This window comes from Musca autumnalis, unplaced genomic scaffold, assembly GCF_047663935.1.
Source record: "Musca autumnalis isolate F117 unplaced genomic scaffold, ASM4766393v1 scaffold_2, whole genome shotgun sequence".
Lineage (NCBI taxonomy): Eukaryota > Metazoa > Arthropoda > Insecta > Diptera > Muscidae > Musca > Musca autumnalis.
In genome coordinates this window covers 248,240,725-248,255,307 of record NW_027411755.1, presented here as the reverse complement: position 1 = coordinate 248,255,307, position 14,583 = coordinate 248,240,725, and the positions used below count along the sequence as shown (strand labels likewise).

General features: G+C 38.1%; 1 protein-coding gene across 1 annotated transcript in view; it reads right to left on the bottom strand.

Moving 5' to 3' along the window:
• TwdlE (TweedleE) overlaps positions 1 to 7,350 on the bottom strand; it is a 29,148-nt gene extending 21,798 nt beyond the window's left edge. Inside the window, exons 1-2 of the mRNA XM_073966387.1 lie at positions 7,141 to 7,350; positions 6,697 to 6,917 (exon numbers count right to left, since the gene is read on the bottom strand). Of these exons, the coding sequence (XP_073822488.1) occupies positions 6,697 to 6,917; positions 7,141 to 7,158 (239 nt within the window). The 5' untranslated portion in view covers positions 7,159 to 7,350. The remainder of the gene's footprint in view (positions 1 to 6,696; positions 6,918 to 7,140) is intronic.
• Positions 7,351 to 14,583: the final 7,233 nt, after the last annotated feature.

The following is a 14,583-nucleotide window of genomic DNA, read 5'->3' as shown; positions in this document are numbered from 1 at the left end:
CCCGTTAAAGGTAATGAGCTAAAATGTGCCGGGCGTTCAACCATACGACAGATAAAAACTTGGGCTGGCGTCGGATTAGTAACCCACCCCTATATGAATTTTGTGGCCATTTTTGGACATTAGAATTTGCCGACAAAATGTGCATTAGGATTATGGATTATGGAAGTGGATGGTATTGAGTGCATACCGCCGTACCAATATAAGGTAAAGGCAACAAGACTGTGTGCGAAAATTATAGTGGCATAAGTCTGCTGCATATAAGATAGCGTTCGGTATATTGTGGGAACGAATAAAGCCTATGGTCAATGAAATAATTGAGCCGTACCAATACGACTTTAGACCCCGCAAAACCATAAATCCACGTTTCCGGGTCTAATAACCCCACAAAAGATATTATTCATAAATCTACGTTTCTTGGTCTTGTGGCCCATCAAACATATTTTTTAAAAGACCCACGTTTCTGTGTCGGGTAGTCCCACAATTAATATTTTGAAAAATCTTTGTCTGCCTGCCAGTACCTCAAAAATTTTGTGTCCTTTTTGGACATTAGAACTTGCCGACAAAAATGTGGATTAGGATTATGGTTTATGGAAGTGGATCTAATTTTGGGAGTCACATCTTTTCTATAGATATCGCGCCCAATAGTCATTTCAGTCTGTCATCGTATATATTTTTTTAACCAGTATGCCAGGAAGCATGGACTTGTCCACGGAAAACATAATATCGCTGTAAACAATACCACAACGAACAGAATCGGTATACATTTGCAAAATATCTTCGAAAACCCTAAACTGAACTTAGACACAAATGTTGAACTTTTGTGAGGAAGGTACCCTAAGGAGAGGACTGATATGGGTCATTCTAGAAGATAAACTAAATTTGGACAAAAAAAATTAAGGGAAGTTTGGACCGTTCAAGAGATATCGTTCATACCATTTTAGTGACATTTTTTATTTATTCGGCGGAAGTACTGAAGTACGGAAGTACGGAAGTTGTGGACCGGTATTGCCATCTTCGAACTAAAACTGAGTTTGGACAAAATATTTCGAAAGCCAAATTTGGGACCAAATCGATTGAACAGTTCGAGATTTATCGTGCTCTTCGACCGCTACATATTGTGACATAGGGATTTTTTTACACCTTTCGGGCTGTTTCCTCAAGAAGTATGGACTTTCCCTTGAAAAAAAAATTACCGTCGTAATGGAGGTAAAGAATACAAGTTGCTTCAACAAAAATCACAGTGATTCCAGAGCAGGTCTTAAAGTGAAATGATGCAAAATTTTGTGTGGCAGGTACCCGAAGGAGTGGACAAATATAGTCCATATTCGAACCTGACCTATTTCTGGTAGATATATTAGGATGTGCAAAGTATGGATCACATCGGTCACTCGCTTTAAGAGTTTTCGAACATTTTTGAACTTTTGTGGGGGAGGTATCTGAAGGAGTCCACCGATATTGCTTATCTTCGATCTAAAACTAAGTTTGGACAAAATATTACGAAGGCCAATTTTAGACTGAATCGGCAGATCCTTTCCAGAGTTATCTTGCGCTCCGACCACTACACATGGTGGCATAGGTTTTTGTTTTTGCAACTTTCAGACTATTTTCTCAGCAAGTGTGGTCTTGCCCCTGATGAAACTTGTACCGTCGTATGGGGACAGTGTATACAAGTTGTTACAACAATGATCAAAGCGACTCGAGAACAGGTGCTAAACTGAACTTTTCCAAAATGTTGTATGGGTGGTTCCCGAAGAAGTGGACCGATTGAGTCCATATTGGAACCTCATCTAAATCTGGTAGAAATTAAAAAAAATAAAAAAAACACGAAACCGTGAACACTTTGTGATAGCTGGAAGACATTAATCGAGTGTTTTGAATGTACGATCCTTCCGAGAAGCAAACGTCGAATGGGATCACTATTTTATCGCAGCAAAGGTTAGTACCCTATTAAACGTTACAAGTAGTATGTATAGTACGGTTATGACTTTTTTACAACCTTATATCCCGGTATCATAGCGTAATGTGTTTCTACATAAGATTGCAAAAAATCTTAATTATAAGGTGATTAGCTGAAAAAAACCTCACGCACAAAATGATTTTAAAATTTGAATTTATCAGAATTATGGGCAACTTTAGAGCAAGCATGGTCACATTTGGCACGGCGGTGCCGATGATTTTAGACAATTTACACGCACACGATCCGAATGCACAGAAAGAGTGTACAAAAGAGAACAAATGTTTTGATTTGTTATTGTTTTATAGCTTGCGTGAATACAAACTTACTACCACACTGTTATAAGTTGCCAATATTTTGAATACATTCACGTTTTCTCCGTTCTCTTTTTGGTCATGCCTGCTTTAGAGTCAAATGAGATAACCAAACTGACATAACATTTGTTTCTCACTAATTATACCCTACACCACTATGTGGGGAGGGTATTATAAGTTGGTTTTGGCCAAAAAGTTTGTAACGCATCGAAATAATGGTCGTAGACCCATACTTATATATATCAAAATGAATGTCTCGACGAGCTGAGTCGATCTGGCTATGTGTGTCCGTCCGTCAGTCCGTCCGTCCGTCTGTCCGTCTGTCCATCTAAACCTTGTAATCACTCTACAGGCCGTAATTTTGATCGGATCGTCACGAAATTTTGGATGTTGATGGGGGTCCCGGAGGGGAAGAAGCCTATTGATTTTGGTGATGGTCGGATAATATTTAGGGGTCGGAAAGGGCAAAAAACTTAGGTGGATAAAAAGACAACGTTTTTTCCAAAGCCAATATCTCAGCTTCTATATGGGGTATACCAAAAGCAAAACCTGACAATGAAAGCAGAAATTATCACCTTTCTAATGATGTAAAGTAGGTGTTCGTAGGTGATCAAACAACGAAGATATCGCAATAGTAGCAAATAAAACCCCAATTTTAATTTTTGCGATTTTAATTATATTTACAAATATCACAGCTTTAGTTGAAAATTTTCCAAAAGCAAAGCCTGACTATGAAAGTAGAAGATCCCGTCTTTATAATGATGCAAACTAGGTCGGCGTAGGTAACCAAATAACGGAGATATCGCAATAGTCGGTAATACATCCAATTTTTCTATTTTTTTCGAAATCACGCTACAGGTCGCAATATTGATCGGATCGTCACGAAAATTTCAGGGTTAATGGGGGTCTCACAGATGAAGAAGCATATTGATTTTGGTGATGGTCGGATAATATTTAGGGGTCGGAATGGGCAAACACTTATTTGGAGAAAAGTCATCATTTTATTTCAAAGCCAATATCTCTGTTTCTTTAAGAGGTATATCAAAAGCAAAACATGGCAAGGAAAGTAGAAAATATCACATTTACAACGATGTAAAGCAGGTTGTCGTAGGTGGTCAAATAGCAAAGATATCGCAATAGTCGGCAATGCATCCCATTTTCCGATTTGTTAGTAATCACGCTACAGGTCGCAATTTTAATCGGATCGTCACGAATTTTTTGGGAGTTGATGCGGGTCCCACATAGAAAGAAGCCTATTGATTTTGGTGATAGCCGGATAATATTTAGGGGTCGGAGTGGGGAAAAACTCATTTGGAGACAAATTCAAAGTTTTATTCTTTGTGAATATATCGGCTTCTAGTAGGGGTATTCCAACGACAAAGCCTGTCAATGGAAGAAGAAAATATTACCTTTACATTGGTGTAAAGCAGGTTGGCGAAGGTGGTCAAACAAGGGAGATACCACAATAATCGGTAATGCATCCAATTCTTCCATTTTTTTGCAATCAAGCTACAGGTCGTAATTTTGATCGGATGGTCACGAAATTTTGGTTGCTTATGGGGGTACCAGAGACAAAGAGGCATATTATTTTTGGTGGTAGTCGGTTTATATTCCCTAAAAGAAATGTTTACCAGGGAAAAGCTTATGCACAGGGGTAGTGGTGTAGGGTATCACATGGTCGGCCGCGTCCCGACTATAGCCTTTGCTCACTTGTTTTCTTTAATTTTGAGAATCATACAAACGTCGTAAACGCGTTCATCAAAGATATGATTTTTTTACAAAATAAAGAAATCAAATTTTTTCAAAGTGGTATGTGCATGATCTTTTTCAATATTTGAATGGAATAAACGTTATTTTAGTTAAAGGTATGCCTTAGTTTATTCTTTCGTGGAACAGGAAAACATTTTTGAGATTTTTTTTTTTCATTTTATAAATTTTTCAAATATATAGAGATAGGTAAGTCGACTTTCGGTTAATCGATTAAACGACTTTTTGCAGTCAAACTTTTGTCTTGAGTGAAAATCGCATATCGATTATCTTGTGATCGATGTCCGTCGATTGTTGACTTGACGGTTTTACACTTTTGGCGGCTTTACAGTTTCAGAAGAAAACTCGAAAATCGACGAATAGTCGATTTTAATCGGATTTCTGCGGTTATGAAAAAGTCGATAGTCGAGTTCTTGTGATACATTTTCGAGTTTGTCCGTCGATTGTTGACTTGGCGGTTTTACACTTTTGCGGCTTTACAGTTTCAAAAGAAAACTCGAAAATCGACGAATTGTCGATTATAATCGATTTTCTGCGGTTATGAAAAAGTCGAATGTCGAGTTCTAAGACAACTGAAATAATCGCAAGACCGAAAAATCGCATTTTTAGTTTTAGACGAAAATCGAAAAATCGATTATTGCTTTCCACTACTTATCCCTAGTGCGATACCTTTTTTATATTTCAATGGAATATACGTTATTTTAGTGAATATTAGGCAAAAGTTCAGTCATCTGTGCTACAGAAAATCATTTTTGAGACAAAATTTCGAAAAGTCATAACCCTAATGCACACACACACAACACGGACGTTGGACATCGGTTAGCTGCAATCACAACAAATAGCCACAGCATATTCCACTCATTTGGCTCAATGGCATAATGAAAGCACTCCTCGTTCCGATAACATATCAGCACAGTGGAAAAGTATTGTCCACTCTATTCAAACAACCGCAAATCCATACTTGGATACCAGAGGATGGTATTGAGTGCATACCGCCGAACCAAGATGAGGTAAAGGCAACAAGACTATGTGCTAAAATCATAGTGGCATAAGTCTGCTGCACATAAGATAGTGTTCGGTATATTGTGGGGACGAATACAGCCTATGGTCAATGAAATAATTGAGCCTTAGCAATACAGTTTTAGACCCCGCAAAACCATAAATCCACGTTTCCGTGTCTAATAACCCCACAAAAGATATTATTCATAAATCCACGTGTCTTGGTCTTGTGGTCCATCAAAAATATTCTTTAAAGACCCACGATTCTGTGTCAGATAGTCCCACAAGAAATATTTTTAAAAATCTTGGTCCGCCTGCCAGTTCCTCAAAAATATTTTTTTTTTAAATACCAGCTTTTTGGTCTCTCGAAAATATTCTTTAAAAACCACATTTGTGGTCCGATAGTCCCTCAATATATTCTCTAAAAGACCCACGTTTCTGTGTCTAATAGTCCCTTAAAATATTCTATTAAAAGCTCACGCTTCCTGAGCTAATATAATAGCCCCTCAAGAATATTTGAGAAAAAATCCATGCTTTTTTGTCTGATAAAATAATATTCTTTAAAATCCGTGTTTCTGGGTCTGATAATCCCTCAAAAAATACTCCCTCAAAGTCCAAGTTTCTGGGTCTTATAGTCCCTTAAATAATATTCTTCAAAAAATCCAAGCTTCTGACATTACCACAAAAGTATTCTTTAAAAGAATCACTGGCTCCCTCAAAAAAGAGTTTTAAAAATCCACGTTTCTTGGTCTGATAATCCTTAAAAATATGCCTTAAAAATTCACGTTTCTGGGTCTAGTAAGCCCTTAAAAATATTTTAAAAAAATCAAAGTTTTTGGCCCTGTTATTTTAAAAAATTCCCGTTTAGTGGTCTAAAAGTCCCTCAAAAATATTCATTAAAAATTCGTCGTTTAGTGGTCTAAAAATCTTTGAAAAATATCCTTAAAAATTCAATGTTAGTGCTATAAAAGTATTTACAAAATATAATTTAAAAAAATTCACGGCTATTTGCCTAAAATATTGTTTATAAAATCCACGTTGAATTGTCAGAACATATTTTTTAATCCATTTTTAATGGTCGAAATAGGATATTCTTAACAAGAAAAAATTATTTTAAAATTTCAATATTTGTTGTGTTTCTAGCTATTCATCTTCAAAAGAGTATTCCAACTTAAAAATTTAACCAACTATGACCCTCATAATGTATAGTAGCGTAGAGAATTTTAGTTATTTTTAAGAAACGGTTTTGTTAGAAAATCTACTTAAAAAAATATTCTATACACCACCTCTACCGATTTTTTTGTAAGTCGGAGTTTATCCTTCAACATTTACGAAACACCATAATGTCCACGAAACACCATACATGTCCTTTTAGTATGGAAAATATTCTTTATCACCGTATGTTTCTGGTTTTTAATTTATTTTTCTTTATGGAGACCGTTTTTGTCCTGATCACCGAATGTTCCTGAATGTTTCATTGAATTGTGTTATTCCACGTTCATGGAGACCTTATATTGCCCGAATGTATCAAAATAAGATTTTATTTTTTTTTTAATTTTTGTAATTACTTATTTTGTCCTGAGAACGATTGTTTTCACTTCAGTTCTGCTGTATTTCTGATTACACATATTTTTTCTGATTGTCCTTTGTCGCAAAACTTACCTTGGTGCTTGATACTCGGGCTCTGGTGGTGGAACATGAACGTAAACATGTTTGTGTATCACTGGGGCTTGTTGTGGTGGTCCATATACGGGTGCTGGAGCACCATAACTACCGCTTGGCACACTGGGGGCATAACTGCTTGGGGGTGGGGCAGCATAGCTATCACGTGGTGGTTCTGGTCGGGCCATGGCCAGACCAGTGGCGCACAAAACAACTAAAACCTATTTTGTAAGAAAAACACACAAAGAGAAGGACACACATCAGAATCATGTTTTTCACAATTTTTTGTTTCAGTTTAATTTTTCATTATTTTTAATTTTTATCTTTAAAAATATTTGTTTGTGTTGTTTTTATTTGTTTTTCTTGTTCTTTAATATTATTTAAAATATTTTGTTTATATTCCATTTTTATTTTATATATTTTTTTATATATCTTGGCACATACCACACAGAAAGGCTTCATTTTGTTTATTTTTGTTTTTTAAATCTTTAAAAACGCAAAATTAAGTTTTTTTGTTTTAAGGATTTCTTTGCACACGAACACACACTCTGTTGTTTCTGTAACCTCTCTCACACACAGACGCTCAAATCGTATCCTCGTTTTGTTAGTCGTTGATCGTTGTAACGGTTTGTTGTACACTTCGTTGGTGTCTGTGACGTTTGGTTGGAACATCAGTTTCTTTTATAGTTACGTCGTTTTGTTTGGTGGCTTACAACGATGACGACGACGCCGACGAATTTCGATGGTTGCTCCAAAATATCACGAACTCTAAAATTGCCAAAATGCTGCTGCAAACAATAGCAACAACAAATGTAATGTAAAAACCTACAACAACAAGGAGAGTAACGAGACTGACAGAAGCAGCAGCAACAACCAACCAACGGTGGTAACAAAAGCAAAACAAAACCAAAATACCGTAAGTACGAGAAGAAGTCGTAAAAGCTGAAACTCAAAAAAAGCCCAAAAACAGCAGCGCCACTATAAACGCAACAACAACAGCCACAAGAAGAGCAACATTGAATAATATCAGAAAACCAGAGGGGATGCATGGCATAGCAAACGATCATTTTTTCTTTGTTTTAATAACCAACAACGTCTTTGTTGTCGTAGCTTTGGTGTGGAAGATCGCTAAGACACCCCTTCAACAATTGTTGCTTGTAATGTGCGTAGACTCTACGCCGTAGAGTAGCATTTCTGTTGCTTCCTCAGCAACAAACATTCAAAGTTACCAGATTGAAGTTCATTTATAGGTCTGGATATTATAAATAGAAAAAAACTCATTTGAATTATAATAGCAGATGAGAGATGGGCCTTAGGAGGATTCAAGCTTATCAGTCAAAATGGGAATATTTTATCAAAACCACTTGTAATGCAGAGTCTTGAAAAGATTACACTATGCACTGTCTACAGCCTATATGCTTTGGTGTGTGTATGGTACCAATTTCTTTAGAAGGATTTTTCGTGCGGATTACGTTATAAAATCTTGCACAGTCTTATGTATTATGTGGGGACCCAACTCATACATGGCTTGGAACTCCCTTGACCCCAGAGGGCTCTCCAAAGCAACTTTATAGTCAACAAGTAGTCTTTGCTATTCCTATTACGGCCATACAATTTTTTCGGAGTCAAATCCATACATCCTAAGATATTGGCCCAAAAGCTCTAAAAACCCGCCAGCAATAACTAAAATGCTTGACGAGTAGTAATTCGCGGTGGCGGATTCGACTTCTGATTGACCTGGAACATCTCTACATCAGCTAGGCACCTCAGTGTACATATATTTGTATTTTTATCACTTTTCTATATTCTGTGTAGTTTTCTGTGCGCATATCCCGGAATACCTGCTCCAGAATCTTTTGTTCCGTACCGGGCCGAAGGAAGACTCATGAGCAATTTACATTTGCTTGGTTAGTAGCATCCGCATCAACCACACTCAAACTTGTGTAAGATGCGGGAGATAGAGAGAGCGCACCCAGTGATTCATCATCGTCATCAGAATACGAGTATACCCCGCAGTCCTCCAGCACCTGAACCACCAGCAGCAATGAACACCAGCCATTGCTATTCCAATCCCTGAAAATTAATCTATTTTGGAGTTTAATTGTAATGGGGTTCAAGGAAAGATTGTAGAAATAGAACATGTTATGAGTCGGAAGAATATAATGGCCGCGGCGGTGATGGACATGTAGCACAATAAGAATTGCAGCTTGCAGAGTTGTGATGGTTACAACGTCTTGAGGAAGTAGGGATTAGCTTTCCTATTGCACCAGTCTGTTCAATGCAGGCCTATCACAGTTAAGCTTGGCTTGAATGATCCGTACATGGAATGTAGGAGGTAGCAGTCAGGTGTGGAACTGGCGTGGTAGAGTTGCTTAACGCTTTTGGAAGGTCATAGCCGACTGGTCTTAGGGTACTATAATACTCATCATGAGTTTTACATTACGTCCTAAGCAATGACCAGTGGGGTATAGTGCTGGCTGAGCAGATTGTTAGCTCAACATCTTACACGGTCAATGAAAACACCGCCAGGATTATTGGAGAGTGTCACAGTACGCCAAATATAACCATAACCATATGTAACTTCTGTCGATTAAAAAGTTGTTAATATTTATTTTGTTTTTGTAACATCTACAAAACAAACAAATGAAGTTGTTGTAAAATAAACAATGAGTAAAGACGTTAAAAAGTTTTTAATTTTTTTTTGTTTTTGGTAACAACTACAAAACAAACACATGAAATTGTTGAAGTGAGACCAAATTTCCCAGCAGAGGCGGCGGGATTACCAAATGATGGTGAGGAATTTCGTCGATCCAATCCCAGTGACCCCAAAGTCAAGGAGCTGCATTGGAAGTTAACAAAACGGTCGGTGAGAATGCAACACCGGATTGTGGACACGGTCAAATTACTCTCGAAAACTGTGAAGAAGGAAGATACGACCTCAGTCACGTCACGACGTTAACGCTGACTGATACGAAGATGTGTACAAGTTATTTAAATCGACAGTTTGTCGAGAACACCTGGTGTGGCAGGGCGAAGAGAAGAGTACTGCGTTTCATTAGATCTCTTCCTGGCGAGAAGGAACCACCCCAAATACTGAATACTGAAACAGGCGGAAGTTCAGTACCTCACGAAAGTTCTTAATCTGACGCCAGCCACCCACAGCGTGTCTGGAAAATGGACCGGGTAGTCCCACTTGAGGCTATACTCCTCCACAGAATCAGAAATAGTCATTCAGTTGCTAATCATCAACATGGGTTCCGTAAGAAGCACAGCATTACAACAACACTACAAAATGCCGCACGCCGTCTTAGCACATAAAAGTCGAAATGTAGAAACCGTAGAGTGAAACCAGAGCTCCGATTTACTCGCGAGTGAAAATTTGGGGGGAGGTTGTAAGTTTTTTTGGGTGCAATTTTTTGGTGGGGGTGGGGCATTTTTTTTTTTTTTGTGAGAGTGAGGCAATTTTTTGTTTGGTTGGGGGAAGGGGGCAATTTGCCCCCCCTCAAATTGATCGAATTCAAGAAGAGTTTCACTCGCGAGTGGAATTCGAGGGAATTAGAGCAAGTATTCGGAGCTCTGAGTGAAACAGTTGCCCAAGTTTGGGTCATATCCCCGGAACTGTTTAACATCCATCTGTCTCCATCCATCTTCTATTCCACCGCCTCTAGATAACATTGAAATCGTTAGGTATGGTTTTGATTGCACGTTCTTGACCTAATGTAAATTGTGAAATGCTGGACACCTGCGATTCTCTAACTCATTTTTGAGTTACATACAAAAATCGGTAAAATTAAAATGCCTTTAATTTCGGTAAATAATTAACGATATTTTTCGGTAAATGAGCGACCAACAAAAAGTAGTCGTAAAGTTCTACCGAGAAGAAAAGTGATGTCAACTTTTATTGATAATTTTCATTCATAATTTTGCGTTTTATTTTGCCGATTTGTGTCGTTAACTCAAAAAATGAGTTACAGAATTTCACTACTGTTTGATCGATCTTACCAACATGGACTACTGAGATAAGCACAGAGTTAAATATCATGGTCGATGATAACAGAATGCCGACCACTAACTACCCTGATATTCTATAAAAGTATTTTCACGTCGTCCGAACATCCTACAGCTACATCTCTTACACGATGGGATGCTGGAACAAGGTCCTCAACCTTTTCACCACATATTACGCAGTAGATAGTTCGGTCGGTTGTAAGCTATGGGGCGACAAGGTTTTCCGCCAACATAAGTGCAATGCGATGGAGCCTCTGCCCTAAGAACTGCAACAGGGTGCCTCTTCATGACATCAGTGAGCCATCTTCATGAGAAGTATAAGAATTTTCCAGTACGGCAACAACACAATGGTATGCTCTAGTTGCCATACTGGGTCGGGTGCTACCGTGCGTCTATATACCTTCTCTAACCTTTTCTGAAAGAAATTATGCTTTCGTAGACCCTTTCTTAAAGGACGGGTGATTCTGTTGACCCTCTCTGACCCTTTCTGAATAAAAATGTGCTTCTATAGACCCTTTCTGAATGAAAAGTTTCTTCTATAGACCATTTCTGAAGGAAAGGGTGCTTCTATAGACCCTTCTGATTGAAAATGTGCTTCTATAGACCCTTTCTGAATGAAAATGTGCTTCTAGAGAAACTTCCTGAATGAAAAGGTGTTTTTATAGACCCTTTGTGAAAGAAAGAATGCTTCTATAGACCCTTTCTGAAAGAAATTGTGTTTCTATAGACCCTTCCGGAATAAAAAGGTGATTCTATAGACCTTTTCTGAATGAAAAGGTGCTTCTATAGACCCTTTCTGACTGAAAAGGTGCTTCTAGGGAGCCTTTCTGAATGAAAAGGTGTTTCTACAGACCCTTCTTGAAAGAAGAGGTGCTTCTTTGGACCGTTTGTGAAAGAAAAGGTGTTTCCAACTATTTCAAATGGGATTTTCATGATCTAGAGAGGGAGCTTTAACGGTATAAGAAACAAGTAAAAAAGTATCAGTCGACATTGCCGACAGAGATATACCCTCAGCCTGTGTGGATTGAAATACTTTTTTCCAAAAAACTTACGTATTCAGGGGGGTTTGCAAAACAATATGGATAAGGTTAAAGCGAAAAAATTTGCGGGGCTATCGATAGGCAGGCCTTTTTTAAACTGATTTTCGACAATATTTAGAGTACCATTTTAGCGAATATTTTCGAACTTTTGTAGGGGAGGTATCGGAAGGTCCACTCCTTCCACCTTCGAATTTCATCTAATACTCGAAGAAATATTACGATATCCAAAGTGTGGACGAACGCAGTATTCGGTTCGAGCTCTCCAGTCACTACATATGGGGCCATCAGGGGTTTTTACAACTTTCGGGCTTTTTTCTCAAGAAGTATGGACTTGCCCTTGAAAAACTTTTACTGTCGTAATTGAGGCAGCGAATGCAAGTTACTTTAACAATTATCAAAATGATCCGAGAGCAGGTCTTAAAGTGAATTTATCCAAAAAATGTGTGTGGGAGGTATCCGACGGAGTGGACAAATATAATCCATATTCGAACCTGACCTATACCTGGTAGATATATTACGATGTGTAAAGTATGGACCAAATCCGTCACTCCCATGATACTCACAATTTTTCCGAACATTTTTGAACTTTTGTGGGGGAGGTACCTGAATGAGGGGACCTATATGGCTTATCTTCGATCATAAACTAAGTTTGCACAAAATATTACGAAGGCCACATTTTGGACCGAAACGACAGATTCGTTCGAGAGTTATCTTACGCTTCAACAACTACACACGGTGTCATAGGGGTTTTTGCACCTTCCTGGCTATTGTTTCAGGAAGTATGGACTTGCCCCTGATGAAACTTGTACCGTCGTATGGGGGACAGTGAATATAAGTTGCTACAAAAAAAATCAAAGCGATTCGAGAGCAGGCCCTAAAATGAACTTTTCCGAAATTTTGCGTGGCAGGTACCCGAAGGAGTGCACCGATTGAGTCCATATTGAAACCTTATCTAAGTTTGGTACACATTTCACGATGTGCAAAGTATGGACCACATCGGTTACTCCCTTCAAGAGTTATCATGCGCACAAATTTTTCGAACATTTTCGAACTTTTGTGGGGGAGGTACCTGAAGGAGTAGACCGAAATGGCCCATCTTCGAACTTAAACTGAGTTTGGACAAAATATTACGGTAGCCAAATTTTGGACTAAATCGGCTCATCCGTTTTCGAGTTATCGTGCGCACCATCCAGCCAGACAGACAGACGGACGGACATTGCTAAATCGACTCCAAATTGTCTGAAACACATTTCGTCCAAACATACTTGGGTCTAAAACCATTATTTCGATGAGGCACATTTTGACCGTATGAAAGTGTATATACCCTTTCTAGCCTAAAGGCTGAGGGTATACAAACCCTAGATTATGAAGCCTATCAATCAGATTAGGATAGGACTCCCCCAAACCAGGCCTGACAGGAGTGAGGAAGTCAATCAATCAGGTTGGGATAGCATTCACATACCTGCAATCGCGGATACCGGAAACAACTATGGTGTACATCCCCCATATATCGCAAGTTAAGAACGACAGCAGTCTCTATAAACAAAAGTAGTTTGGCTTAACTACGTTCGGGATGATGCAGCCGTCTATATTTCTAGAGATATTTCAACACACTCAGCCACATTACTAGACCTGGAGGTAGAACCAGATTAAGTAGGAAAATTAACATAGAATCATATCATATGCTGTTGGAACAACAACAAATGATCACGACAACTTAAAAATATTTGTATTTGTAGAGTATGAAATTTCAAAAAATCCCATTCAAAGTGACTTAATATCAAGTGGTAAATTCTACCGCCGCTCCATATCAAGCTACCGCCGCTCCGTATCAAGCACCTATACAGGTCAAGAAATTGCACGTGAATATGTCAAATGTCTCTTCTGTTTTTCAGACCAATATCGTAGCATACATAATAAGCGGCACATGATGGCAACGCTAAACAAGACCATATTTTTTGCATTGTTTTTTGTGACTCTGTTTGTTGGAAATCCCCGCAAAACATTCTCTGTGCTGTAATATTTGCTTAGCTACTGGAGTTTACCTACGACACTCTTATCACTGGTCTGTGTGTGTTTGTTTGTTTGAACCAACAAACTTAAAGCCAAGTTTGTGTGGCTTGTAACCTCTGTTTGTGGATCGTATTTTTTGTTGTTAAACCACAAAGACGAAATACGATCACTTTCGTTTTCATTCGAACCATATTTTCTTTACTCTCTTCAGGTGTTCGTTTTTCGGTTGGTAAGATGACTGGTTGTCTGTTTGCATCGTTAACTCTCTGCCTTTTAACTTCATCATCATATTCAAGGTGATCTTCAACATCTCTTCTCGAATTAAAAAAACTTGTTGTTTTTTTGTCTTCAACAGAGGTTATTTTTGGTGACTTTTCGGTAATGAAAGGTTTATTTATTTGGAGCTTCATATTTCGAAGGGGTTTCTTTTTTTCTCAACTTGTTTCATTGCAATTCGGTGGTGATGGTGATCGGATCGGCTGGTGTTTGTTACATTGGCTAGAACGGACATATTCATGTCCATCTGCCACATGTTACACAATAATTTTGGTTGTTTTTTCGTCTTCTTCAGTAGCAATCAATGTCAGAATTTTTTGAATGTAAGGTTCGTTAATTTTAAAATTCGTGTGATTTTTTTCTGAAATAGTGTTTGTCGATGGTGGTCTTTGCTGAAGCCATTAAATCAATTTGTTTGCCGAAAATTGCCAAAGAGACTTGATAGACATTTTTTGTTAAATGTGACCACTGGAGATAATTGATGAACGAATATTTAAGAAAAATTGTTGTATGCAACATGCGTGTAACCTCTAATTGTTATTTCATTAAT